The sequence below is a fragment of the Pseudochaenichthys georgianus genome, chromosome 3 (assembly GCF_902827115.2).
Source record: "Pseudochaenichthys georgianus chromosome 3, fPseGeo1.2, whole genome shotgun sequence".
Classification (NCBI taxonomy): Eukaryota; Metazoa; Chordata; class Actinopteri; order Perciformes; family Channichthyidae; genus Pseudochaenichthys; species Pseudochaenichthys georgianus.
The window spans coordinates 24,260,829-24,286,790 of record NC_047505.1 but is presented as its reverse complement, the minus strand read 5'-3'; the positions used below and the strand labels follow the sequence as shown (position 1 = coordinate 24,286,790).

General features: G+C 40.6%; 3 protein-coding genes across 3 annotated transcripts in view; 2 read left to right on the top strand and 1 right to left on the bottom strand.

The window, feature by feature from the left end:
- Positions 1–11,405, top strand: part of itga11a (integrin, alpha 11a) — a 67,496-nt gene extending 56,091 nt beyond the window's left edge. The window contains exons 17-29 of the mRNA XM_034108181.1: positions 323–433; positions 585–670; positions 785–995; positions 1,113–1,211; positions 4,926–5,002; positions 5,231–5,314; positions 5,592–5,682; positions 5,817–5,930; positions 7,616–7,699; positions 7,790–7,900; positions 8,087–8,182; positions 9,106–9,219; positions 10,199–11,405. Coding sequence (XP_033964072.1) covers positions 323–433; positions 585–670; positions 785–995; positions 1,113–1,211; positions 4,926–5,002; positions 5,231–5,314; positions 5,592–5,682; positions 5,817–5,930; positions 7,616–7,699; positions 7,790–7,900; positions 8,087–8,182; positions 9,106–9,219; positions 10,199–10,276 — 1,356 coding nt within the window. The 3' untranslated portion in view covers positions 10,277–11,405. The remainder of the gene's footprint in view (positions 1–322; positions 434–584; positions 671–784; positions 996–1,112; positions 1,212–4,925; positions 5,003–5,230; positions 5,315–5,591; positions 5,683–5,816; positions 5,931–7,615; positions 7,700–7,789; positions 7,901–8,086; positions 8,183–9,105; positions 9,220–10,198) is intronic.
- Positions 11,406–15,130: 3,725 nt separating this feature from the next.
- LOC117464658 (relaxin-3 receptor 1-like) lies at positions 15,131–16,261 on the bottom strand. Its single transcript, XM_034107201.1, has one exon. The coding sequence runs from the start codon at positions 16,259–16,261 to the stop codon at positions 15,131–15,133; it is 1,131 nt and encodes a 376-aa protein (XP_033963092.1).
- Positions 16,262–17,428: 1,167 nt separating this feature from the next.
- Positions 17,429–25,962, top strand: part of LOC117464651 (A disintegrin and metalloproteinase with thrombospondin motifs 7) — an 81,747-nt gene continuing 73,213 nt past the window's right edge. Inside the window, exons 1-2 of the mRNA XM_034107189.2 lie at positions 17,429–17,869; positions 23,042–23,409. Coding sequence (XP_033963080.1) covers positions 17,749–17,869; positions 23,042–23,409 — 489 coding nt within the window. The 5' untranslated portion in view covers positions 17,429–17,748. The remainder of the gene's footprint in view (positions 17,870–23,041; positions 23,410–25,962) is intronic.

Genomic DNA, 25,962 nt, shown 5'->3' with positions numbered 1-25,962 from the left:
TATCATGTGAAGTTCTTTGACAACCCCTTCAATTCTGGCTGAATAATTGCATATTTTTATTTTGTCCAATTTTTATATGAACAGCCTTTGGTCGACCATTTCTGCTGTTTAGTCTTAAAACATAATTATTAATATTGATCTCCCACATTTGTCAAAACCAACACAAACTGCCCATTAAAATACTTATAATCATATATTTTGAGCATTTCTGTATCTTCATGTAAAGTTTTTGAAAGCTTGGATGATTGGAGCGCCATAGATCAAGTGCAATGATAAATGATTAAATCAAAATACTAATCTTTTAACTTAATTTGTTATGCAGGAAACCACAGACTACGCACGGCCGATTGTGTTCTCTGCTCAAGTGGGACTACAAGATCCAGACCTCGGACCAGTTCTGGATGATAGCTGGCCGACTGTTGTGAGCACTGAGGTGAGATACAATCGGACAGCTTATCCTGCCCCTGCTTTTAAGTTATTAACATGCACTCTAATACATTATTATCTGATATAATAAAGATACATCTGGAAGGGAAGGAATATGTAATTCCTTTAAAGTGACAACATCTTGTCTCTTTGTCTAGCTGCCCTTCTGGAACGGCTGTGACGAGGACGACCGCTGCATGCCTGACCTGGCAGTGCAGAGTATGACCGACCTCCTGACTCTAAAGTAGGTACACTCATGAGAAACCACAGACAAAGTGTATTTACACACCATGTTAAACTGAACCTTGCCTGCTCTGTTACTTATGATTTTACCTTTCTCTCACTCTCTGCCTCCCAGTCAGTTCTGTGCGCAGCCTGTTCAGTCTCGTGGTGTTTCCTGCCGCCATCAAAGTGAAGGCGGGGCCGAGGGATCTCTGCGGGTTATAGAGGCAAACAGGAGGCGGATGGTGGTGGATATCCAATTGGAGAACAAAGGCGAGAATGCCTACAGTGCTCTCCTAAATATCAGCTACACACCCAATCTACGCTTCTCTAGCCTAATAGTCAAGGTAAGATATCATCAGCCAAACCTTTGTCATTCAAGATGAGAACTTATTATATTTAGTAAAATTGTCCAAAAAAAGACTGAATATTCTCAGATCTAACCAGCTTATTTTGTGATCCAGGACAACTCTGACATCAAAGTAGAGTGTTTGATTGAGGACAAACTGAGGAATGAGAAGATCTGCAATGTCAGTGCTCCATTCATGAGGGCTAAAACTCAGGTGAGATAATGCTTTCTTTATTAATCATTATTTAAAAGATAATAGCTTTTTGTTTAGTTTTTAACACCCATATTGTAAAGAAAATGTTAACTACTTATGTAGACTACTGTATACTGGCTACATTTGTGTTGTAGTAAAACCCATCTAATGGAAATGTCTCCTATAAGATATCTATGCATCATCATCGTTTAGAGGTCCCTTGGTTTACAATTCAGTAATCAAATCTTGTTTCTGACATTTGGTTCCTGGGTTTTATGGGTGTTTTAGGTCGACTAAAAAGTAATATGTTTTAGTTGACTGAATGGAAAGCAGATGTAAATCTTCCAACCATAAAAAAAATCATTTTCATACAGATTGCCAAGTATGATAAAAACAGTTTAGACGCTGGCACGTCTGATAAAAATAAAAATCACCCCTGTCTGTAGCCTCGTCAGAGCAACCTCACAGCCCGCAGTGTGCCGCTAATCCGAAGCTGAGAAAACATTGACAGGGGGGACCTTTTAAATCACAGGGACCCAAAACACATGCTGCTGGTTTCAGATGACCATGACACGCCACACTGGTTAATGCTCAACCCACAAGCCAACCAGAGAAGTTGGATTATTTCTGGAGAGAGATCCCTTCTTTCTAGGATCTGACATAAAACATTTTAGCGTTGACACTAAAAACATTTCCTTCTCTATCTGTAATAAAGATGCAATTGTTAACATTTTCTTTTTAAATGCTTCCAGTGGCTAATGGAGGGATGGAGGTTTGGATCAACATCCTTCCTTAATCCATATCCTGTGACTCAACAATATTTACAGTTCTGTATAGAGGATTGTGTCCACAAAGCACATTATGATGTTGTATCTAAATTGTGTAATTTCCCAGACCAGGCTCATGCTCTTAAATCAAAAAACAAAACAAAAATGAATGTCAAGGATTTCATGTGGTCCAAAAGTCTTTCAGATTGTGCTTAAAGGTTTAGGATTGTGCAGTGCCTCCATGATGCAATATTCAAATTTATAATAAGGCACGTAACCAGCAAAGTAGTGTAAGCCAAGACCCTTTTCAGTGTGCCACAGAGAAAATTAGAGATTTAAATGATTGGTATAGCAGATGTATTTACAGGTCTGCCTCAAGTTGTTAAGTTGCATTCAAGTGTTGCATGACCTAACTTTCAGATGATGGCACCTTTGAGTTCATACTTTATGTGTTCACAAAGTCATGAATATATTCACCTACAGTGTAGAGCTTTTCTGGGAACCAAGCCATTACGTTATGTGAATCTGCAGGTTTTAAAAGTATTCTCCTAGAAGTTAATGTCCCTTATTCTTACATAAAATCAGTCAAGCAATACCTTTTAATTCTAGTCTATACACCATAATAATTTATATGAGCATCCCATGTAGTTGTTCTTGCATTATTATCAAGAGACATCTTAGCAACAACGTAAACAGACAACAAACAACCTTCTTCCACAGCCATTAAGGACATTTTCTCTCCGCTTTAGCCTGGGGCTCCAGGTGAGACTGAGTGAAGATCCTGAGGGTTTTTTATTTTCTCATCTGTTCCCGATTCTCACGTTCAATTCTGATGATGCCAAGCTTTTCCCCAGGCTTGTAATGTCAACCATATTTATGAGACTCCAGTGCGTTTTATTGCAAGGTATTACGTTTTATTATTAAGAGAGTGATGTTTGAATTAACTGTGATAGGGATATAGGGACACTGGTTCATCACACTGTGCAGCTAAAAGCTTTTAAACAGTGGGCAGATTATGGGTAAGCCGTGTTTTCCATTGATGTCCGAGCACACGTCTCTCTACTGATATACAGTCTGCTGACAAATGCTGCAGGGATGAAGTAATTAAGGCGATTGAAAGAGTTCATGACATGTCCTAACCACGTCATTATCACAAACAAAAGACATCTCCTGGGCAACTAAAAATATCACCACATTTCTCTGTAATGCTCCCCAACAACTCAACCAAGAGGTCTCCGGTCCCCCTTCAAACCGAGTGATTCATACCCATTCATTCAGCCTGAACAGCATCCAGAGCCACATGGTCGATCTGCTCTGGTTGAGAGCCTTTTCAAAATGTGGCACAGAGTTTAACGGGCTGATTGTACATGGTACTGCTGCCAAGCCTGCCCAAACCGCTGTTTAGCTGAAGGAAAGTAAGAACCTCAAGGCAGGCTCTTTCGAAATGTCTCTTGTTTTGACTTTTCCGGTTGTTTTGACCTGTGTACAAAAACCAGCATGTTATGTAAACTTGAATACTGCTGCAGCAAAGTGAGGTCGGAAAGATCATACCTTGGTGGTGACAAAAGTGTGTTTGTTTCTTGTGGGCGCACACAGGTACATAGCACACTATTTATTGCAAATTATTTGTGATGATTGACAGTGAGTGTGGCTCAGGGATACGGGCGGACTCCATCAGCCCAGAGGAGGAAGGGGAGCTTCATGCTCTGTCTGCAATTTCCATGTTCAGCTATGTTGGCGCGCGGAGGTCCTTTAGCCACGGACAATCATGTATTCCAAACTACTTGCATGCGTGAGTGTGTCTGTGCATTCTTATGTGTTTGTGTATGTTTTCTCTTTTTGAGTCTGACTTTCTCTTAAATGACCATCAACATAGATTGGTCCAATTATTTTAGAAGAAAAGCAGGACAATAAGATCAACCATTCTGTTCTAAGGCTTTCATAACGACAATAACATGCAAAAGTAAACAAAGAAAAGTATCGCTTTCAAATTCCTTTTATATGTACACCTACTTGGCCAATACAGCAGATTCTTCTCATCATTTATATTCCTACTTCAGTTAACTTTCTGCAAAATGTAAAAGTATGTGTATTGTGTTTCTCCCTGAACCGCAAACATATAATTAAATGATAATATATGAGCAGTTTAGAGGGGAAATATTTTTTGGAGGAACCCGCACACAAACGCCAAACAATATTTTTGTATGTAAAATATTCCAATTAAAAGTTACAAGTATGGCCGCCAATTTCTTTTACTGGATTAGAAGTATAAAATAGCTGATCGTGGTATTCCTCAAGAAAAGCACCTACGTTACTTTTCCCTACTGAAAAGATGTCATCGTGTTGGTATATATTTACTATATGGTCTGTCCAGCATGAGTCAGTCTGTATGGAGGAGGGAAGCTACAATAGACTCGTTATGCATTCCTCTTCGGACTGACGGAGTCCATCAGGATTTCATTACTGCGTGGTGGAGCGTAAACAATGCTCGGCTCGGTTTGCTTCTGCTGCCAATCAATCCTCCTCTTCTGCCTCTCCTTTGTCTCATCTCCCCTCTTCTTTCTATTGAATCCTTCTTCTTATTTCTCTCCTCTCCTCTGTTTTTTTTTGGACTTTCTCTAATGATATCCACTTTCTCACACACCCCAGGTCTCTTCTCTTTCCGACTGTATTCACTATTCTCTGCTCTGCCTCTAGGTTTAAAAGTGTTCCTGAATATGACTCTCACTGGCACTTTGTGTGTGTAATTTTTTTAATGATTTGCCCTATTGTCCACTAAGGGGAAGTTCCCTTGCTCTCAGTAAGCAGCATGTTGTTGAGGGCTTTACTCCTTATCCATAATGCAGCGTCTTTACTGTTGGGAATGATACATACAGTAACATATGGAGTAAAAATATGTTTCTGACCTGCGTGTTTAGAAAAAGAACGTGTACATTTATTTATTCTGCACTGTTTCTGCTCTGTTTAGGTTGCATTTCGTCTGGAGTTTGAGTTCAGTCGCACCATCTTCCTGGACCATATCAGAGTTATCCTGGAGGCCAGAAGGTTTGAATCAATAACTGTATTTTATGATGTTTACCTCTTACATGTCCTGTTTGCATGGAGAGAAGACATCCAAAAAGTAACAACAAAGCTTCACTTCCTCGATATAAATCATGTGGCAAGCTCAATAGTAATCAAAAAGCTGCAACCGCATGAATATTTCAACTGGTGTGTCCCGATGTAACATCATTGCTTACATTCTTTGAATAGTTTTCTCCGTTTTCTCAACAGCGATGGCGAGGAAATCAACACGGCTGATAATTTTAATGACATCTATTACTCACTGAATTATGAGGCAGACCTTCTCTTCACCAGGTTTGTTGACTTCTCACTGTCTTATCAAATGGTGCAATATTCTGAAGCTCTTGAGTTGATTTTGGAAGCAATGAACTTGGAAGTGCAAGTGAGCGGAGCAAAGTGAGATTATATGAATAAGTATTTCAAAACAGCGTGGTAAAATAAGTTGCAGATACTGTAGCTGGATTTGTTATGATTTATTCCTCTTCACCACATATGCCTTGAAGCCAAGATGAATAGATGATAAAAGCTTTCTGACATATTACTTGTTGGTGTTTATTCTGTAATTAAAAAGGGATTCACATCCGACTCGATATGACATCAAATCAGAGCTGTCCCTCGAGGAGCCTGGGGTTATTGGTCCTCCTTTCAACTTCACTTTCCAGGTGAGAGACAAAAGAATAACAGTTTAATTTACTGTACAAGAAAAACATTTGGAAATCCATCCACCCATTAGCTATACCTGCTTATCCTTTGGAGGGTCCCGCTCTAATAATTCACTCTCTTGTTTTTCTCCCAGATCCAGAACCTTGGCTACTTTCCAGTAAATGATTTGCAGCTGAACATTGAGATCCCAGAGACGACCAAAAACGGGAACCAACTCCTGAAGATATCTTACTTCTATATTGACCAGGTGAGTATAAGCTGACCTCACTGATTCAAAGTGAGAATAATATATAACTTGAAAATACAAAAAAGAAACCCTCTCCTTATGAATTAAAAATTGGATTCCTAATCTAGAAATCACTATCCTGCTTGGTTAAATAGTTCACAAGGGAAGAGGTTTAATTCTTTTTTGTGTCAGATTATGTGTTAGCAACCACAATTGTCTTAGGTGCATGTAGATTTAATGTTAGTCATGCTTGAAGAGCTATTACAACAATAGTTTCAACTCACAAATATTTAAAGGGGACCTATCATGCAAAATGCACTTTGTGATGTCTTTTATACATAAATATGTGTCCCCGGTGCGCCTGGGAACTCACGCAGCGTCAGAAAATAAAACCCTCTATCTTTTCCTCCGTACCCAAATCTTTTAAAAACGGGTGTACAACGAGCGGATACAGATTTCCATCCGAACTGACGTGTCCATCCGAACTGACGTCGGCGGACCCACAGAAAGTTGCTATCAGAAACAATGCCTGACATGTTTTGGACGTAATCTCATTTTTGTTTACATTAGCAAGCCTCGCTAACACTCAGAGCTAACCTGTACTGTAGAGCACATGTGTTTAAAGGCCCTGACACACCAAGCAGTCACCAGAGGACTAGCCGACGCTGAAGTCGGCTGTTGCCTGGCCGTGTTCTCCTGCGGTTTGGCCATGTGTCGCACGGGAACACACCGCACCGACTTCAGTGCGTGAGTGGCAATAACTCTCCTTACCAGCAGGCGGCGGTAGTGTGTATTCGTCATTCAAAAGAGGCAACAACCGGAAAACAGAGAAGAAGAATATCTTTTCTCCGTAATATCATACAGAGCTGGCCTCTCCTGGATCAAGGTGATGAGCAGGTCTTCGTTTGCATCATTCCAGATCGCCATGATGAGATGAAAATGAATAGCAGTCTGTGTGTGCCTTCTTAAATCGTTTGTTTACATCCCTCACTTCCGCTTCGCTTCTCATGCACTGATTTGTTAGCTGAACAGCCAATCAGAGTGATTATTTGGTCGGACTGCCAGACCCGATGCATGGCCGATTCAACATGTTGAATCGGCCATGCATCGGGTCTGGCAGTCCAAATAAGGCGTGTCACGGTCGACGGTGCGGGACACACCAACCTGACTACGGCGCCGCGAATGCCCGACAGCCTCTGACGGCCTCTGACTCCCAAAATCGGGTTGGTGTGTCAGGGCCTTAAAAAGCAGGAAATAAAAAAAGAACTCACCTTGTGGTAAACCCGCAAGAGAAAAAGCATTTGAGCTCCATACTATTTCAGAAATAATCCTTGACGTGGTTTAAACAGGATGGCGTTTTATCACAACCGAATGTAACTTTATCTCCGGTAGAATTCTGATCAGGCATTAGCTCCGCCTCCTCTTTTTCATTTTTTTCAAGCTAAGGACCCAAAATCTGTGTTTCTCTAACAGGGCTTCAAAAGAGGGGTTTGAGCAGTATGAGGCATGGATACAATGGGTGATCTGTTTGGTATTTTGAAAAACAAACTTCACAGACATGTTTTATATAGGTATGGCCCTACAATATATTTTTCAAATATAGCATGATAGGTCCACTTTAATGTACAGACTTCATTATTGAGGAGCTACCCAAAGGCTTTTTTTTAACTTACTAATTGTTGTTTCTGTCTCATGTCACACCTCAGAGGGACGGTACACACTGTTTGCCCCCTCAGCATGTGGCGCAGAGCAGAGCGTCCCCTGAGGATCTGTCACGCTTCTCCCGCTTGGTGAGGTTCTAACCAACCAATTTCATTCCCAAATAAGATATTGAGTAGTTTTCTATCACCTTAAGGCTGATGTTTGTTTTCTTCACACAGAATCGATCCAACACCCTAACTCTGCCGATCCAATGCACCGTCAACGTGGCCTCCTACAGAGACATTGCAATTAGAATCACAGGAGCACTACGAATAGATACATTACACGCAGTGAGTATGAAACCCAAAACATCCTTGAATAAAGTTGGTTATCCCGAGTTTTATAATAACACGCATGCTTGCAAGAGCTCCATTCATGTGGCTGGTGTGCTCCCTTCATGATGACAGCATTGTAGTCTCTCAGCTGTGTGATGTGTTTGTGAACAATGGCAGTATGTTTTGATTTCCTCTCTCCAGCTGAAGTTTAAAATCCTGGAACTGGGAACCAGCGCATCAGTGGAGCTCCCCTCCTCCAGCCCCATGTTTTTACACGAAGAAAGGCCTGTCAGACATGTGAGTCATCAACCTCTAATAAACTGTTGGCTATAAACCGCGTCTGTCCCGGGTTTGACCTGACTCAAATCTGAGCTCATAATACCATCATTGTTTGATCAGACTTAGCCTCTCTCAGATTTTTGTTATTGTATCCATCTGTCAGGCTTAATGAGATCAGTCTTTATTAAAATGTACTAAAAGTGTAAAATAGTATAATATGTAACACTAAACCAGAACATATGTTGCTGCAGTGACAACTTTATAAAAATATATCAGTGGGCTCTGCCTAACAGTGTGTTTTCAGACAGTATTGGTAGGTATTGGAGCCCATGTGCTGTGTGGTGCTTAGGGACCGAAAGGACCAGCGGCACAACATGTAAAAGTCTGCACTCACTCACTAATCTATGCTGCCATCTATTGGCAGGTACCAACAGTCATTCAGTTTCTCTTTGTTATGCTTTACATACTGATTGTGTTTAAAAGGGAATAGATTAAGTGCTAAAACTGCTTCTGATCTGTGCTATTTCTGAAGCTGTGTCAGTCCATCTTCAGAAGAACTGTCATGTTATATTCTACATATGTCTCTTTGACGTACAGAATAGGTCAGTCATCTTGGTAAATATCCCTGTAGGTGTCCATGTGCTGAATATAACTACTCTACGATAACAGATTTCTGGATTTATAACCATCATAATGTCAGAATAAAGTGCATTATCTCTATCTGTGAGTGTTTGCTGCTTTAACTGTAGTGTTTGTGGCAGTTAGAGTCCATGATACTTTTAGACAAGTATGGTTATCTATATTAGTGTGTGTTCAGTATATCTTTAGTATTTGCAACAGGAATAAATACACTCCGCATTTTCTCACTTGATTTTTTATGTGTTTCTCAAAAACAAATGAAAATGTCTATTCTAATGACTCAAATATCGTCTTATCCACAGATAATATTGGAGATCAGGAAGGAGGGAGACTACAGAATTTCTAACTGGATTATCATTGGCAGCACGCTGGGAGGACTCTTGTTGTTAGCCCTGCTCATTCTCGCTCTATGGAAGGTAAGTCATCATATCATGCACAGATTTAGTAATTAGAAAAAGTACTGCTATGTTTTTCAGTCTAAAGAAGGTACTGTAATAGTATCTTATTTTATCATCAAACTATTTTGATAATAAAAAAAATAGATAAAAACTATTTTGATCTCCTAAAGTTATCAAGTCTTTATCGGTCATGTTAAAACTATTTTCACAGCCTGTGTAGGGTTATGCTGCCACCCTTGGTTGAGAATAAAGTAATGCCTGTAACAAGATATAGAAAAGTCATTTTAAGCTAAGAACTTCTTTCACATCAACATTACATACAGTATATAAATGAACAATCATCTTTTCGTTTTTCATTAAAATCAAGTAAGTGAGAGTCCACAAGTCGTTAAAATTGTATAATTACAAAAACGGAGACGACATTTTGTGGTAATATATCACGTTACCTTGACTACGCTATGGCATCTTAGTTACAATTGTAGGTTACTATTAAGAGTTGTACCGCCTGACTTGATTGCTTCCAGGCTCTTACCTCAACAGATTGGATGAGAGGTAAATGTAATTGTTTTGTCAAAACAGCATCATAAATGTAAATTAGAAGAAAGGGTTCTAGCCGTGTAGTAAAGCCTACTCTTGCATTCATCGTTTTATCATGTCTTTTTATGAAGGCTACTGAAATATTTTATGGTAATGCATTTATTCTGTTTGAATGTAATATGGCTGAAAACCCTATGAACATTTAGATGTTATAGTTCGGGGCCATTGAAGTGTCAAAATAATAGTGAAGAATTGCTCGTGTAATAACAACTGAGCCACTTCCATACCCTGGTTGAAGACCGTAAGATGCCGTTTAAAACTCGTAAAAATCTGCTAAAAGACCTTTAACTTGTTAATTTTATCAAACATACTGATCTCATTGTCAAGAATGAACTTCCTTACACAATCTTGTATTTTCTCAGTGTAATTTCTCTGTGTGTTTCACTGCTCTCCCTCCCAGCTCGGCTTCTTCCGGAGACAGAAGCGAAAAGAAAAAGACGAGCAGGAGACAACCGGGAAAGTGGCTGATGAGCGGTAACGCAGGCTGAGGGCCCCCAGCAGTCACCTTTTCCACAGGGGACCCGACACTCAGGGACCGACCCTCCTCCCCAGGCTCCCCTACATCGCAGTGGCACTGCATAGACGGCTCCGCATGGCCACTGAGGCAAGGCTTGTTCAGTGCACTGGATCTGACCCACGTCACGACCCCTGACCCCCAGAGTCAGCACTGTCAAACTCACTTAGCATTCCTGCACTGTTGCGACTTCAGGGCCTCCTTGTCTATGTATTCACTGCCCTCTGTGTCGTACCTTCACAGATCTCTGAGCTTCAGTTTTCTTGGCCGGATCTTTTCCTGGTTGTTTGAAATGAAGAATATGGCTGGCTTTGGTCGATCCGTCCCAAATTATTCAGGCGACAATCTGTCCTTGAGTCAAGCGTTATCCAATCAATTTTTTGTCTCTTCCTAATGTGTATTTATTTAACTCTTATGGTAATTTTTGAAATACATGAGAAACCTCAAGGGTGACATGCCACCCAAAAGCTACGGCATATGTAAAGTTATTATACTGTATATTAAATTTGATGTTTGAAATATTTTATCTGCATATGGTTCAACACGCATAATAATTTATGAAGAAATAAAACTCAACTAAAGTCACCAAAATACAAAAAAGATGAATGATGTTTAATTACAGAGAAGCTTCTAGATCTTTTTATACGGAGAATAATCTTCTAAACCTGCATCCGCTCTTAAGAGTTCACTTCTTTTATTTTTTCATCCTGGAAAACATTAAACATTTGATGCACTTTTATTTTGTACAAAATTTACTTGAATTTTGTAAATAGTGAAGTACCTTTTTATACGCTTTCAAATACTTGTTTTCAGTATTTTCAACATGGTTTATGGCATTACTTTGTAGCAAGATGGCTTTGTGTTACTGAACCTGTTACGAGACGTTGCATGCTTTTTAACATGCACTGCATCAGAGCAAAAGGATGTGCATAATATACTGCAGACCACACATATTTCAACAAAGTAAATACCATTAAGAACTGTAACTAATTGATCAAATCAGATGCTATGAAGATGAAACCACCCTGTCACTCTCCTGGTGTTACTAATTAATTGCAGTTTGTTCTGTTTGCCGAGGTGTGAAAAGCTGTAATATGCCTGTGAATAAAATATTGTACTATATGTCTATAAATGTCTTCTTTTAATGAACAGTTGAGGAGTTTCTACTGTCTTAATGAGCCCTGTAGAACCAAGAGTTGTTTATTTCCTGTCAACTAATCTAATGCAGACGGAGTGGGGCAACTGCAGGCAGAGAATCAGAGAGAGAAGTATTTTGAACAAATTCTCTAAAGGATCATTAAATGCAGTCACAAAAGGAAACAGATGGTTGTTTATAAAACAGCTGTATTTATGGTATTTTATAATAATACAAAATGTAATAAATGCCTTTCTGGATGGGAAACAAACAAACTCGTAACTTGGGAAAAGGCTTAAAAATCTTTATTAGCATCAAGATCGCAATTTTTTTTGTATCCAGATGGTAAGAAGAGTCCTTAAGGATTCTGGAAAAAAAAAGTTAAAACAACAGGAAGAGTTTAAAACATTGTACTATGGTAAAGAACATTGCTGGATAACTAATTATCATTAAGAGACAAGTGGTTACCTCTGTGACCTGAATGTGTCCTAATTTGCGAGAGCCCCAAACTGGTTAACTGTGAAAACTGTAAAATACTCACAAGTGACAGATTTAAGTTTGAGTCATCCTCACTATGGTTGTTGGTTTGAGCGAAGCAGCAGAAACACCTGACCCTACATTTTCCATCAGATGGTTCAACCATCCATTCCTCAGCTCTTAAAAAACTCCCATTCCCCTGTTTTCAACACTGCCCTATGTTTGCAGATTTTAAAATGTTCCAACTTTGTTTCTCATGCTGAGTGTGACTCCACAGGTGCAGGTGTGTAAAATATGTTGATTTGATGTATGTAATGCAGTTCATCCACCAGTAAGGGGTAGTGTTTATCTTCACTAAATCTCTCAAACGACAGCCATAAAGAAATCATTACAGTTTGATTAGACTTTATTAACTGCTTAATTAGCAACAATCCACATGGATCCTAATGACATTCGTGATTGTAAACATATAACATTGTTTTTAAGATTTAAATTCCCTCATGGTGCAATGTCAGTAGCATCATAACAGAAGATATACATGCCAATTTAACGGTTTTATGTAGAATATTTAACTATAAAATATGTGCTTAAACCTTAATGTTTTATTTCCAGGATAGCACGGAACAATTTGCCTTCAGGAAAAAAGATAACTGTGCAGCCACCTGCAGATCAAAGCTTATTAAAATCTAGAGGTTTTGTTTTGGCTGCAGTGATTCCAATCAAATTTAAAAACATGTGTTTTTTAGTGTTTTTCTCATAGTTTACCAAATCTTAAATGAACAAACTCCTATGCGGTGCTGTGGTTGAAACCGTCCTTTGTGTTCAGGGATGCAGGTTTGATTCAGTCAACTGACACGTGCTAACCAAGTACTGCTGACAGTGCTACGGTGAAAACATATTGATCCCTGGGGGGGAATTAGATTGCTTGACGCTGTGAATGTATTAAGATTCAGCAAGGCAAAGAGCTGTCACAATTCACATGTTATGTCACGTTTGTAGTTTTGTCTGTGTTGGTGTTTTTCTTGTCTTTGGGTTTCCTGTCTTATTGTGTTAAGTGTTCACCCCCGTTTCCTGCCTGTCTGCTTTCTGTCTGTTTCCCTCCCTGATTACCCGATTGTGTTCACCTGTTGTCCTTGTGTTTCTCCTCCCCTGCCCGGCTGTTTCTCGTTGTCATGATTACCCCTTCTTGTATTTAGTCTTGTCTCTTTCTGTGTTCAGTGTTGGGTCATTGTTTGTTGGTGACGGAGTTCACCGGTGAGTGTTCCGTTTTTGGCCTTATCTTTGAATTAAAGGGTTTCTCAAAAGTTATCTGCATTTGGGTCCTGCTTCCTTCACTCGACCGTGACAAGAGCGAAAGCAACCACACAAACAGACATAAGATGAGCCATACATCCCAGTATAAAAAAGCAGTCAATTAGCCTGATCCAAAAAGGTGAGATTATGTAAACATGCATTATCAGACTCAAAAGAGAGTATTGACTTGTTTCTGTGCCCATCTGCTAATTACATTAAATGTGTGATCTGGAACCAAAATCAGTCACAAAATGAAAATGAGACAGTAACTGAATACATTGAGTGACAATTTATTCACATTTGTCAGCTCAATGATCAACTGCCAAAGCACAATGAAATATTTGGGAAGTAATCAAATGAGCAATACAGTATACATAAGCTGCAGTGCGTTGATTGGTCTGGACTGCAGCTTGATTACTCACTCATTATCTTGAACGATTTGACAAAGTATAATTGAAAAAGTGCAGTAATAGGAGAGTTTTTACCAAGTTCAATTTTGTGGAAGGTAATACAGAACATTAATGTTCTCTGGTTTTGTTAGACCTTTGTTTGCTGTCATTTTTATATCAGGGTTTTGTTTTCAATAATGACCTTATTTGGCTGCTCAAAAATGTCTCGGAGCCACCAGAAATCTGCAATTTGAATGAACCTGTGATTTGAATCCACACTACGCCTTCTACAAAAAGTTGTAAATGGATCAGGTACAATAATATAGAGATTTATTGAAATTGCTATGCTGGTATTAAGCCTATAAATATGTATTTAGTGTTCAGTAAATATGTCTGGAAAAGGGTAACCTCTTCCTGAGGTATCTTAATTGTGTTCCTTTTTTGTTTAGTTTTTTCCTTACATAAGAGACTAACAATATGGACTGACCATACAGCTTCCCAATCCCAAACCTTGATGCTTTAGGTAAAAGTCTTTTTGGACCTGTTGTGCTCATCACTGTACACCATCTCTGCAGAAATTGTGATGCTTCACAAACCAAATTAGCCTTGGGGCACACAGAGTGAAAAACCTAGTGACAGTCAAACATTCATTAACACACAAACCTGGCAGTAGATGCAGGAGCCTGAATCCAGGAGACTCCCTCCGCCCCTAGTTTTTCCTGCGGTGTGATTGTGCAATCACCTGAGGAGAACCTGTCCTGCACCACTGCCACATGCCAAGTGACATCTGGACCCTCTGCATCCTCTCCCCTGGGTTAGCCTGAAACAGCCTTTGTCTTTGACAAGAGCTTGTGCTGAATAGGAATTTAGCATCAATAGCCTACAGGCTCCAAATGATCAAAAGCCGTTTGGAGGTTCAACACTTCATTAATGCAAATAATTCCTTTATCTGAACCACAATGTACCTGCCTTAGGGGTGCCATATTCTCCCCCTTTATGTGTGCACTGCTGAGCTGTCATTCTCAATAACGCATACATGACACGTCAACGTTTTTATTATGTCTGAAGACAAAATAAATCACTTTAATCACATCCGCTTTGTGACAGGATGAAACAATATAGACATTCATATTATTCATGTGAGAGAAACCGTAAAAACAGTGCATTTGAGAAAAAAAAAAATATATATATATATATATATATACTCTTTTGTACATGCAGTTGTGGTTGAAAACATTTTCGACGTTTGAGGTTGACATTTGTATGTACACAATAGATAACATAAACCAAATGTACATGTCAATATTCTTCAACCTCATATATAAAAAAGTCCTTTTGTGTAAGTTATAGGGAAAAAAATTCACACTGAGTAAATGTCCTCATGATGACCAACAAGTTATAACATCCACGGTCACTATAAAAAAAAATACAAGCGAAAGCTTTACCCACGACTCAGGACTGCTACAGATGGAAACAGGAGCAAATAATGAACAGCGTATGTGGTTTATTTTTCAACAAATGTATTCACCGGGTGTATGTGATTTTGGAGCTGGGTACGCCTTTACGGTCTATGATGGACAGCGTGTACTCTCCATTGTTAATCACCTGGAGAGGCACTTCTCCCTGCGCAAAAGAGCGCGTCTCGCAGCACCTTTTGGTGGTTGGAGTGGGGACTCTCCAAAACAGCCCGCCGAGCATCTTCCTGATCTCTGGCCTCATCAGACAGTAAAGCACTGGGTTCAAGCAGCTGTTTGCGTGCGCAAAGCACACGGTGACAGGGAACACATACGTGTGCACCATGTAATATGACTTGTCCCAGTCGACTGCGTTAAATTTGACCAAGACACCCCAGAAAGTGATTGCGTGGTTTGGCATCCAGCAAAAAAAGAAAGACAAAACCACTATAGCAACAGCTTTGGTGACCCTAGAGCTGCGTTTCGGGTTGCTGCTGTCCATGCTCCTCCTTTTTACAAAGCGCAGGAGCATTAGATAGTTAACAGAGACTATAAGCATGGGGATTATGAAGGCTATCAGTATTTTCTGGATGTGATAGAGGGCAAGCCAGTCGTACCCCTCAGGAAACTTGAGGAGGCAGAGTTTTTCTCCAGCCACCACGGTGACGGTGGAGAAGATAGTTGTCGGAGCGGTGGCCAAAGTGGCTGCCGTCCAAAGCACTGCGCACACCCACTTAACGCACCGTGACCTCCTGTACGATTTTTTCTTCAGGGCAGAGACAACAGACAGGTAGCGGGTCACACTCATGGCAGTGAGGAAAAACACGCTGGCGTACATGTTCATCACGGTGACCGAGAGGATGATTTTGCACATGGCGTCTCCAAACGGCCAGCTGAAGTCCAGCGCGGTGTCCACAGCCCAGAAGGGCAGAGTGAGCACGAACTGGAAGTCAGTCACTGCCAAGTTGATGATAAAAAAATTGATAGTTGACTTCTTTCGACCCTGTCTTACCCTCATTAGGAAAAATACGAGTAGATTTCCCACCAAACCAACCGCACAAACTACAGAGTACACCACGGAGATGAGTATCCTTAAAATGGGAGTGCCGTCCGCGCTCACATCGATGTCTTCAAAACTGAATTTGTCTGCACCATGTGAACTTCTGTTCAGCGCACCGCTGTTGTTAAATGTGTTATCCATCGTTAAAGTTGGAAACGTTGGCTTTAGCCACTTTCTGCTGCTCGCACAGGCTTCACGAATATAACTACCATGCGAAAGTGTCTCAACACTTTATCCCCATCCAATGAATGTGTGAGTGCTTTTATACAGGTGTGTTGCTCCTCTACCGTGTCACGATTGGTTGCAGGTTGCATAAGACGTGACAGAGAAACAGACGATCAGTCATACCAGAGCAAAGTATCATGTATGCAGCAGCAACACAAGAGGAATGCTGCCGATGATCACCATGAATATAACCTACATTAAGGTGTGACTAACTGCATGTCAGTGAAGTATTTCATTGTAATGCGTCGGATGAAGAAATTGCATTTTTTTCATCCAAACAATTCAGCAAACAAATACTTTAATTGAATCAGCTGTGTTGAAATATATTCTGTTTGTCATGTTGAATAGGATGTTTTTTTTCCTATAGTTAAAAAAAATATGGTTTCTACCTTGGCCAGGTCTCTCATATAAAAGAGATGTGTTGTTTATTTTAATTCCTTGGAGAAAAATAGGGTAAGAAAAAAAGTTACAAGATAAGTGTATGTTATGTTGCTCCATTCAAATAATTTCATTTTATAATAAATGTATTAACATTTTATAATAAATACTTGAGTACCTTGAGTACCGTTTCATGTGCCTTGCAGAAGCATTGTCCCTCGTCAACTGGCCCTCAAGTGCCTCCATTCCTCCACTAGAGGGGGCACTAAGCCTAAACAACCGAAGTTGAATTACAAAGTACACAATGATGAGGAGTTTAGTGACCATGATGAGTATGTTTCAGTACATCCTTTATTCCACCTAAGTTAAGACATCTTGTTTACACAACTGCAAAGTTTATTAAGATTGGGAATCTCGTAAACTGTTTTCGCCTGTTTCCTCCACCACTTCACAGAGGTTTAGTTACACAGACTGAAGCTCCTGATCTGTCATAATTTATCTGACTCCAAGTAACGCAACAATATCGAGCCTGGTCCTCATGTGACCCACTGAAAACCCAAAAGACCTCAGATTCGGGAGCAACTGCCAATTACATTGAAGCACTACTTCCGATTTATTGGAGTAGCATTCCCCTTTAAGCCCCCAGCCCAACAGAAAGATATCCCATTGTCTTAAGTCCACCCATCTGTGGGGGTGGCTCTGCGAAAGTTTGCAGACAACAGTTTGAAGCTGTCACTGGGCTGGCTGTTGGTGGGAGACTGATGGAGGACAGAGGGGACAACTACTCGCATGCAAACATTAACACCGACACACAGACAAGACAAGAAAGAGTGAGAATGCAACAGAAACAGCCCGTGTTCAGGCCTTAAGTACACAAGTTGGTTGGGACTGTGACAGTTTAAGTGCACGCTCGCAACAAAGCGAAAAGTTCCTCCAGCCCACATGGAAATAATTTGAATTGACAATCGACGCGGTGTCAGAAAGGCGTTAAATGTTACCAAAATACAAACTACCGTCTTGACAAAATGACCCGTTTGGACTCCGGGCTTCACGCTTTTGGACAAAGAGGCTCCCCCATTCACCTCTTCATCGCACTTCTGACGGCCCTGGAAATCTGCAACACATTGGAATTACCACATGAAGAAGGTTAGTGAACCTGAAAACAAAACATATCGCCACGTCCTCTGGCTGCTTAGTGGCTGCTTTGTTTGCTCACATTTGTTTCAGAGCGGATCTAATTCATCATTAGAGTCTGGCCAGCAGTCCTCGGTGTGGAGGGGAGGCCAGCTGTGGCTTGTGTTTACAAAATGTTGGTCTGACGAAAGCAATAAAACCCAAGGTTTTGCAGCTATGTCTACTAGCTGGAGAGACCTTATTTCCATGAATCATCAGAGGTTTAAGCCCCAGGTGTTGGAGAGCATTGTCCCTGCCCTGGCCCTGCCCTTGAGCCAAAACACAGACTCCCAGCTCAGCTGACACTGACCTCTGACCTCCCCAGTGAAGGTCAGGAAACAGCATTTCTCTTTGGGTATCTACAGGATGTATCGTCATTCTGCAAAATATGTCTAGTTGTGGGAGCCAGTAGATATTATCACATCACAGCATTCACTCTCTCACTCCTTGAAGAAACACCCCCGCCTCCACTCCTTGCACTTTCATCCTCTGACTCTCTCCGGATACCTAGTTTGTGGTTTGGATGTTATAAGTCACCGCTCTCCTGAGATAACGGGTACAACAAGCACAAAGAGGCTGTCTCATCCAATACATCAAATGCAGCCCTTGAGAGTAAAAACAAGAACCACTAGGCTTTATAGACAAGGATGTATCACTAAGGAGAGGCACCTCCTCCTGAACATTAACGATTTCAGGTAATAAATGTTGGCACATGGATCACTAAGTTTATTTTTGGACTACTAAGAACCCAAAGGTGACAGCTCATCTTGATTCAGAGTTAAAGGGAAATGGAAACACTTTTCAAACTGCTTTCCATGCGACAATATTCCCATTAGGAAATGTATTTATCTAGTCTATTTCCAATGTAAACGATCGAGATACGCGAATTTATTTTTTTAAATACTCTCCTAATGACCTTGGGCGCTTCCATAGCTCCGGGACTTTCCCAGTGACGTCACTGTGTGGGTACGGCTTCCTGGGCCAAAGCTCAATACAGCTGCAAACAACATGGCGTGCAATGCACCAGTGGTTTACAACAAAAGAAAACGGTCGTCGTCAGGAGCGTATTGTATTGCCCCAGGCTGCACAAATGGTTTTTATACAAAGAAGGAAGAAGTACATTTCCATAGGCTGCCACTAAAGGATGAGAAGCTGCTCAAAGCATGGGCTATCCGCCCTATGAAGCTTTTAAGGCCGACAGGGAGAGGAGAATGTCCCGCTAACGCTGTGTGTGTGTATTTCACATTAGCGGGACGCTATGGAGCTCAGGTATCCACCATCTGAAGCTTTTAGGGCCGACAGGGGGAGGAGAATACAACGCTGTGTGTATTTATCACTAAGCTAGCGGCTAAGCTAGCTGGACGCTACGGAGCCCATCTATCCGCCCTCTGAAGCTTTTAGTGCCGACAGGGGGAGGAGAATGTCCCGCTAACGCTGTGTGTGTGTGTGTTTCACATTAGCGGGACGCTATGGAGCTCAGGTATCCGCCCTCTGAAGCTTTTAGGGCCGACAGGGGGAGGAGAATACAACGGTGTATTTATCGCTCAGCTAGCTGGACGCTACGGTTCAGGTATCCGTCCTCTGAGGCATTTATGGCGGACAGGTTGAGGAGGATGTCCCGAAACGGAGTCTTGATAGGTGGGTGGATGGCACGGGGTAAGCTCCATGACAAAAGGGTGGGAAGACAGAAAATTGTTCCTTTGTCATTGGCCATGGGTGAGGTGGTATTATAATGATGACAGAATAGCAGGGGTGGACAGGGAGGGGTGGTGTGTGTGCACTATTGTATAGTAAGATTTGTTATTATTGGACAGATAACTGTAGATGCTTCCACATCAATGTCATCTCCTGACGAATAGTCAAATTCATCGTTCAAAACGTCGATCTCTTTAGCCGCGTTCACACTGCGGTACTTTTCCCACAAAGGTTCATTCGAACTTAGTTCATGCAAACTCTTTAGTTCGCATGAACTAAGTACAGATCGCGTTCACACCGGAAAAAGTCCCTGAGGGAGGATTAGGCAAATGAAGCCGCTGACGTCACTTCTTCTTCTTCTGCTTTGTGTTTACTGGCAGGCCACAAACCACTTCACGGCGTATACTGCCGCCCAAAGTCCCCGGCCGGAAGTCCCCGGAGTTGGGGACTGGCTTCAGTAGAAGCTGCTGGGAGTCCCAGCAGCTTCTACTGAAGCCTTCCGAGTAAATCGCCAGAACGCCGACACCTCCTCATCTCCACCGCTCCCATGTTTTATTTTGTGTTGCCATAAGTTAGTCTCTCTGCGTTTCTGCGCTGGGCTAATGCTAATGCTAATGCGCGGATAATAAAATGGCTGCTTCACAAAACTTTTTGGGTATATTCCAGCCAATCAGGAATATAGCTCTTTTCTCAAAAAAGAGCCGTTCGAAAGTCCCTGCTAGAGTAAAAGGTTCGCATGAACTACTTTTAGTACCGGCTCTTTTTGGTGTGAACGCGATCATGAACTAAGTTCGCATGAACCTTTGTGGGAAAAGTACCGCAGTGTGAACGCGGCTATTGCAAAATTCCTCCATCGCTGCCATATCTGCTACGTTGTGTTGACTTCCGGTATGGATACCCGGTAGGGCTGAACGATTAATCGATTTTAAATCGAAATCGCGATTCGAGATGATGCGATTATCAAATCGCAAAGCCTGCGATTTTTTTTCACTTTTTTTTTTTTACATTTTTTTTTTTTACATTTTTTTTTTTTCTTCTTGTGTGTCAGTCATCCACACCAATCAGAAGTGCTGTGCTCCACATGTACCAGCCATTGTTAATCAATCAGAAGTGGCCCATGATAGAAGGTGATAGACAGATTGATCCAATCACCTGCCAAGTATTTTTGAAAGTGCCTGCCCTTTCCAAATGGCTTCCAATGGAGCTTTCCTAGATAACAAACCATCTGGGTCAGGTCAGTAATGCTCCATCACATGTTTCTATTACAGGGTGAATCTTTAACTGAAGCTTGACTTTAAAGCAACCCAACGGAAGTTTCATGTAAGTTTAGTTCTTTCACTCGTAGCTCGGGCTGCGGGGATGCTAGAGACAGGAGTATGTTGATACGACCTTCCTAGCCGGAGTTATGGCCGCATTTTACAACAAACTTCCATTGGGTCGCTTAAAAATAAATATCGCAATTCGAATCGAAATCGCAATATTTGTCAGAAAAATCGCAATTAGATTTTTTTCCCAAAATCGTGCAGCCCTAATACCCGGAGCGAGGACCCACACGGTGACGTCACCATTTGGGACTCCCCTAATGGCAGCGGCCTGGTCCCTGAATTCCCCACCCGGCCGGCGGATAATTAATTTTCTTTTGGCGAGTAATATCATATACAATAAATAGTACGATCAATATCCATTGTAAAATGAATAAACTACCGGAATATTATAGCTGTAATGGTGTTTCCTTTCCCCTTGAACCTGATCAGTGTGGCTCATTATGGGCACACTTAAAATCCAATTTTGGTCCCAGACCCCACATTAAAAACCACCGAGTCTACCTAACTTTTCTTCCGAGTCTTATTTGGAAATGTGATTTTTCTGATCACCATATAATTGAATTTCACTTTCCTTTTTGACCTGTACTGAAGGGCACATATGCTTAATGAAAGGTCATATCTTATGGGTGTTTTGTTAATTAAGATGCTTCATTGCATTTTTACAGATGCAGAAAGTCCTTAAGGTCTTATAAAATATCTTGAATGCAAGACTCCTCACACCTGGAACTTGACTGCATACCAACATCGAGGCGGCATAACCATTTTTGTTTAGTAAATATTTAGAACATTTAAATCTCCATCTGGGTCTAGACCTCCATCAAAAAATGCATCTGAGCTATGCTGTTTGAGTCAGTCACTCCACTATACTGGTGAACCAGCTAAAGAATGCCATATCAAGATGCGCATAGGTCGAGATGATGATGATGATGATGATGATGATGATGATGATGATGATGATGATGATGACTCACAAGGCTATATTTTATTTATATATTAATTATAGTACACTAAATAAAATGTAATTTATCTGATGCTTCTATCCAAAGCAACTTACAAAGCACCTCTACACCGCATACCATGCCAAAAGGAGCCATTTTGGGTTGAGTATCCTGCCCAAGGACTGCAGGGGATATATTATCTATCTGCATATATGCCAAACGCAGTGTGTCTGGGAATTATGAAGGTCCAAGGGTGTCATTTGTACTGTGTGAGCTGTACAGAATACATGAGACCTATTCTGAAACAGCTATTTTTATGACAGTTATTATTGCGAGTTTTTTGCGTATGCGGATTGGCCACTTTTGTTGTTATGTTTTTGCTGATATGTGCATATTAGGGATTGCTTGTATTATTTTTCCAGGGGAGTTTTGTGAAAAGAATATTTATCTTGATATGATGAAATACAGGGAATTACTTTATTATGAATTGCAGCAGTAGACAACGTCTGTTTCAAATTAGCTGTTGGCCTCTCCTCACCATGTGCAGCTCTCTTTGTTCTCAATGTGATGCAAAAAGTTTGTTGTGTTGGCAGCAGTTGCTGCTATTTTATGTCCAAACAACTTCTCTACTTTCTAAGTCTAACAAACTCCTCAGCAAAGGAATGCTAGCAATGTTACTTTTTTGCATTTGGCCATGCTTTTTATGCTGTAAATTGTAATGCATTTTGTATTTCTTCTTTACAAAAAGGGTCTAATCGCGTTGCTTCGGCTCAGACATTGATTACTACACATGGTCCACACATTTTATTTACCCTTGCTCACAAAAGAGGTCTTATAAATGCAGCCTTTGATGATGCTGATTCAACTACTTAAAATCTCAGATAATCAATGAGATTCTTTTTTTATCAGAGAAATACATTTCACCAACTTTATGAAACCATGTAGATATTAGAGTAGAAAGTAACATATGCTAGTAGACAGTGTTCAGGGTTCAGGCACTGTATACATTGCAGCTGTATTCAAACATGAAAATGACAGATGATACACCCATATCCGTTTGTTTAGAGCTTCCCCAGTTTTGTTTACAGCTTTACAGCCACTTTAATTATTGAATTACCCTTACCCTTTCACATGATTCATTCTCCAATCTTCTCTTACATCTTATCTTCCCACCATGGCTTTGACAGAGATATTGCAGCAGGATCTGCCGCAGTATGAAGTGGTTCACCCCACTCGAGTGGATGCCAGAGGTCACTTCCTGTCCAACTTCCTGTCTCACCATGCTAGCCGTGTACAGCGCCGGGATGCCTCAGAGGGACCAGCAGGCGTAGATCAAGTCTTCTACCAGTTGTGGCACGGAGGCCACAGGTTGCACTTTAACCTCACACTCAACCCACACCTGCTGGCCCCAGGCTTCCTGACCGAAAGGAGGTACGGTGGCCTAGAGGGGGCCAAGATTCATCCTCCTGGATCCTCCCAGTGCCATTTCTTAGGTGACGTGTGGGATGAGTCTGTTGGTAAAGGAAGCGCTGCCATAAGTACCTGTGATGGACTGGTGAGTAACTTTAAAAGCTTTGAGTCTATTTGAAGTTGCATTTGAAGTTAAACATAGAGCTGTCAGCTAATGGCTCTATTAAAGCTGAGAAAAAGGATAGTTTGGAACCCTTATTGTGTGATTGTATGAAGTACTTATCCATAGTCATTGTGGTATTTTCAGCAGATGGCGGTCCCCAGTTTGGAAAAACACAACTAACAGCATACAAGATTAATGTCCTGTGGAAACGGGCAGCAGCAAAACATATTCAAGCCATCTAAAAAAAATGCAATATCGATGTAAGTGTCTGCTGTAAATAGAATATTTCCACAGCTTTTTCTTGATGTTAGACAATTGATTCCAGCGGGGAATAAGCCATTGTACCTATCTACTATCTTCTAAGCCAGGGGTTCCCAACCTTTATTGTGCCAAGGACCGGCAGATACATTAAAAAAAATGTGCGGACCGGTTGTCAATTTTAACTGATTTTTAATATTTACTCACCACAGTAACAGCCTGAACAAATACTAGAATAATATGCATCCAAAACAACGTTTAAAAAAATAATCTCAAATAATGTATGCACTGCCATTTCCCCACATAAACATAACAGTCTGCAATGAAACGGTTGTCTCCTGTGTGCTCTACTTCCTCCTTGGCGCACCGGTAACTGTCTCGTGCGCACAAGAGGCTGAGACATTAGGCTGTGCCGCCGAATCCCTAGGGAACATCATAAAAGCCATTTTCAACGGTTTTCTGGTGAAAGATTCACTAGGCTACTGGATGAAATAATATGACTGGTATAGGTACGAAAATTAAACACTTTTAAAAAAATATATTATGATAACATATTTTTATTTATTTATAATTCTGCAAATATTACCGGTACCGGTCAGCGGACCGGGGGTTGTGAACCCCTGTTCTAAGCCACAGGACTCCATTAACAGAAACTTTAGTTTTACGTTGCAGAACACAGAAATCGCTGCCTTGATCAGTGAGTCTGGATTCACAAAATTCACACAGCAGCTGCCATCAGTGGACCATCAGTGGACAAGCACTGTATACAACCCCACTTCATACAATCCAAAACTATCACTTTTTCTGTGTATTTTACACCTATTCTCTCCGTTCAACATCATGTTCCCAAGCAGTAGAGCATATACTGTATTCATTATTTGACACAGTCTATCATATATTTGTTGTTCCTTCCTTTTCTTTTCCCTTCACTATATCTGTAAAGCGTCTTTGAGCACCTGTAAAAGCGCTAACAAATTAAATCTATTATTATTATTATTATTATTATTATTATATGTAGGCACTAGGCATGCATTCAAACCAGCTTTAGTTTTGACAGGAAATGTTTATTCATTATCCATTATTTTATAGAAGTATTTTCACCATATCATTTTTGAAGTTGAAAAACATACTCACACTCCCTTCAGTGCATTTGCAATATCTCAGCAGTAATCTAACGATAGGCCACAATCTGCTAACTCATATTTAAAGACGTGCAGCAAGCTTTTCATGTAGTGCTGCCTCCGCGAATGCAGATGTGTCATAAAAGGAAATAATTCTTACACTGCCAGTAGATAACTTGATTTTTAATTTATCACAGACCATTTTTTAATCAAAGAGTTATCAAATGCTGCAGTACAAATGCTCCATATCAAGTGTGGTCTATAAAGATATTTCCATGTAGCAATCGCACTCACCATCTCACAGCGACTGATTCATAAATACATCACTGTGACTTTTGGTTCACAACCATTCTTTATGTAGTGTGTACTGTAGTTCTTATATTTTGTTATTACACAGCAATTTAATATTTTCAAACTGCATATTACACACATAAGAATTATTGAGAGAGCTTCATCACTTTATTGTGATGCTTAAATGGAAAAACCTCCTTTCTGGAAAATGTGACACTCAATTTAAAGCATGTCACCCGATGCCCCTATCCCCATTTCTACGATATCATTAGTCCAATATAGAAGAAAATGCCAAAATCTTATGACGTGACCACTTAAAAACATGGCACATTGATTTATGTTTGTGAATTTAGAAAATAACATTTTGCTTCAAGTGGACCAAATTCCCATTAGAACAACCCCCTATAGTTCTCTGCTTATACTCTGTGTGCTAGATCATTTTCAGCTGTAAAGCCATCTCTGGTGGGAATTTATTGAATTCTAGACTTGCACTCTACACTTTAAAGTAAACAAACACGGCCTTTAGCAAGTAGGAAAAGAAAGGTGCTTTTTTAATTATAATTCCTTGAGGGTGAATTCTGTTTTGACATTTATCGAAATCTTCCTCAAGAACGGTAGACAAGCCTCTGATGTTATTAACTGAAAGGGTGCTTTATAGTGCACCTGTGCGAGTTAGGTATGGATTTAAAGATATACAGGAAACTAAACTTTGAGTTTTTGGTTTGCGCCTTCTGTAGAGCCTTATCAACCTTCTGCAGATGGTTATTCTTAAATCAATCATGCAAATGTGACTGCATATTTAGGAAGCTTTATTGGGTTGACATCTAATGTCATAGACTCTTGAAGTTTAAAGGTCCCATGTCAT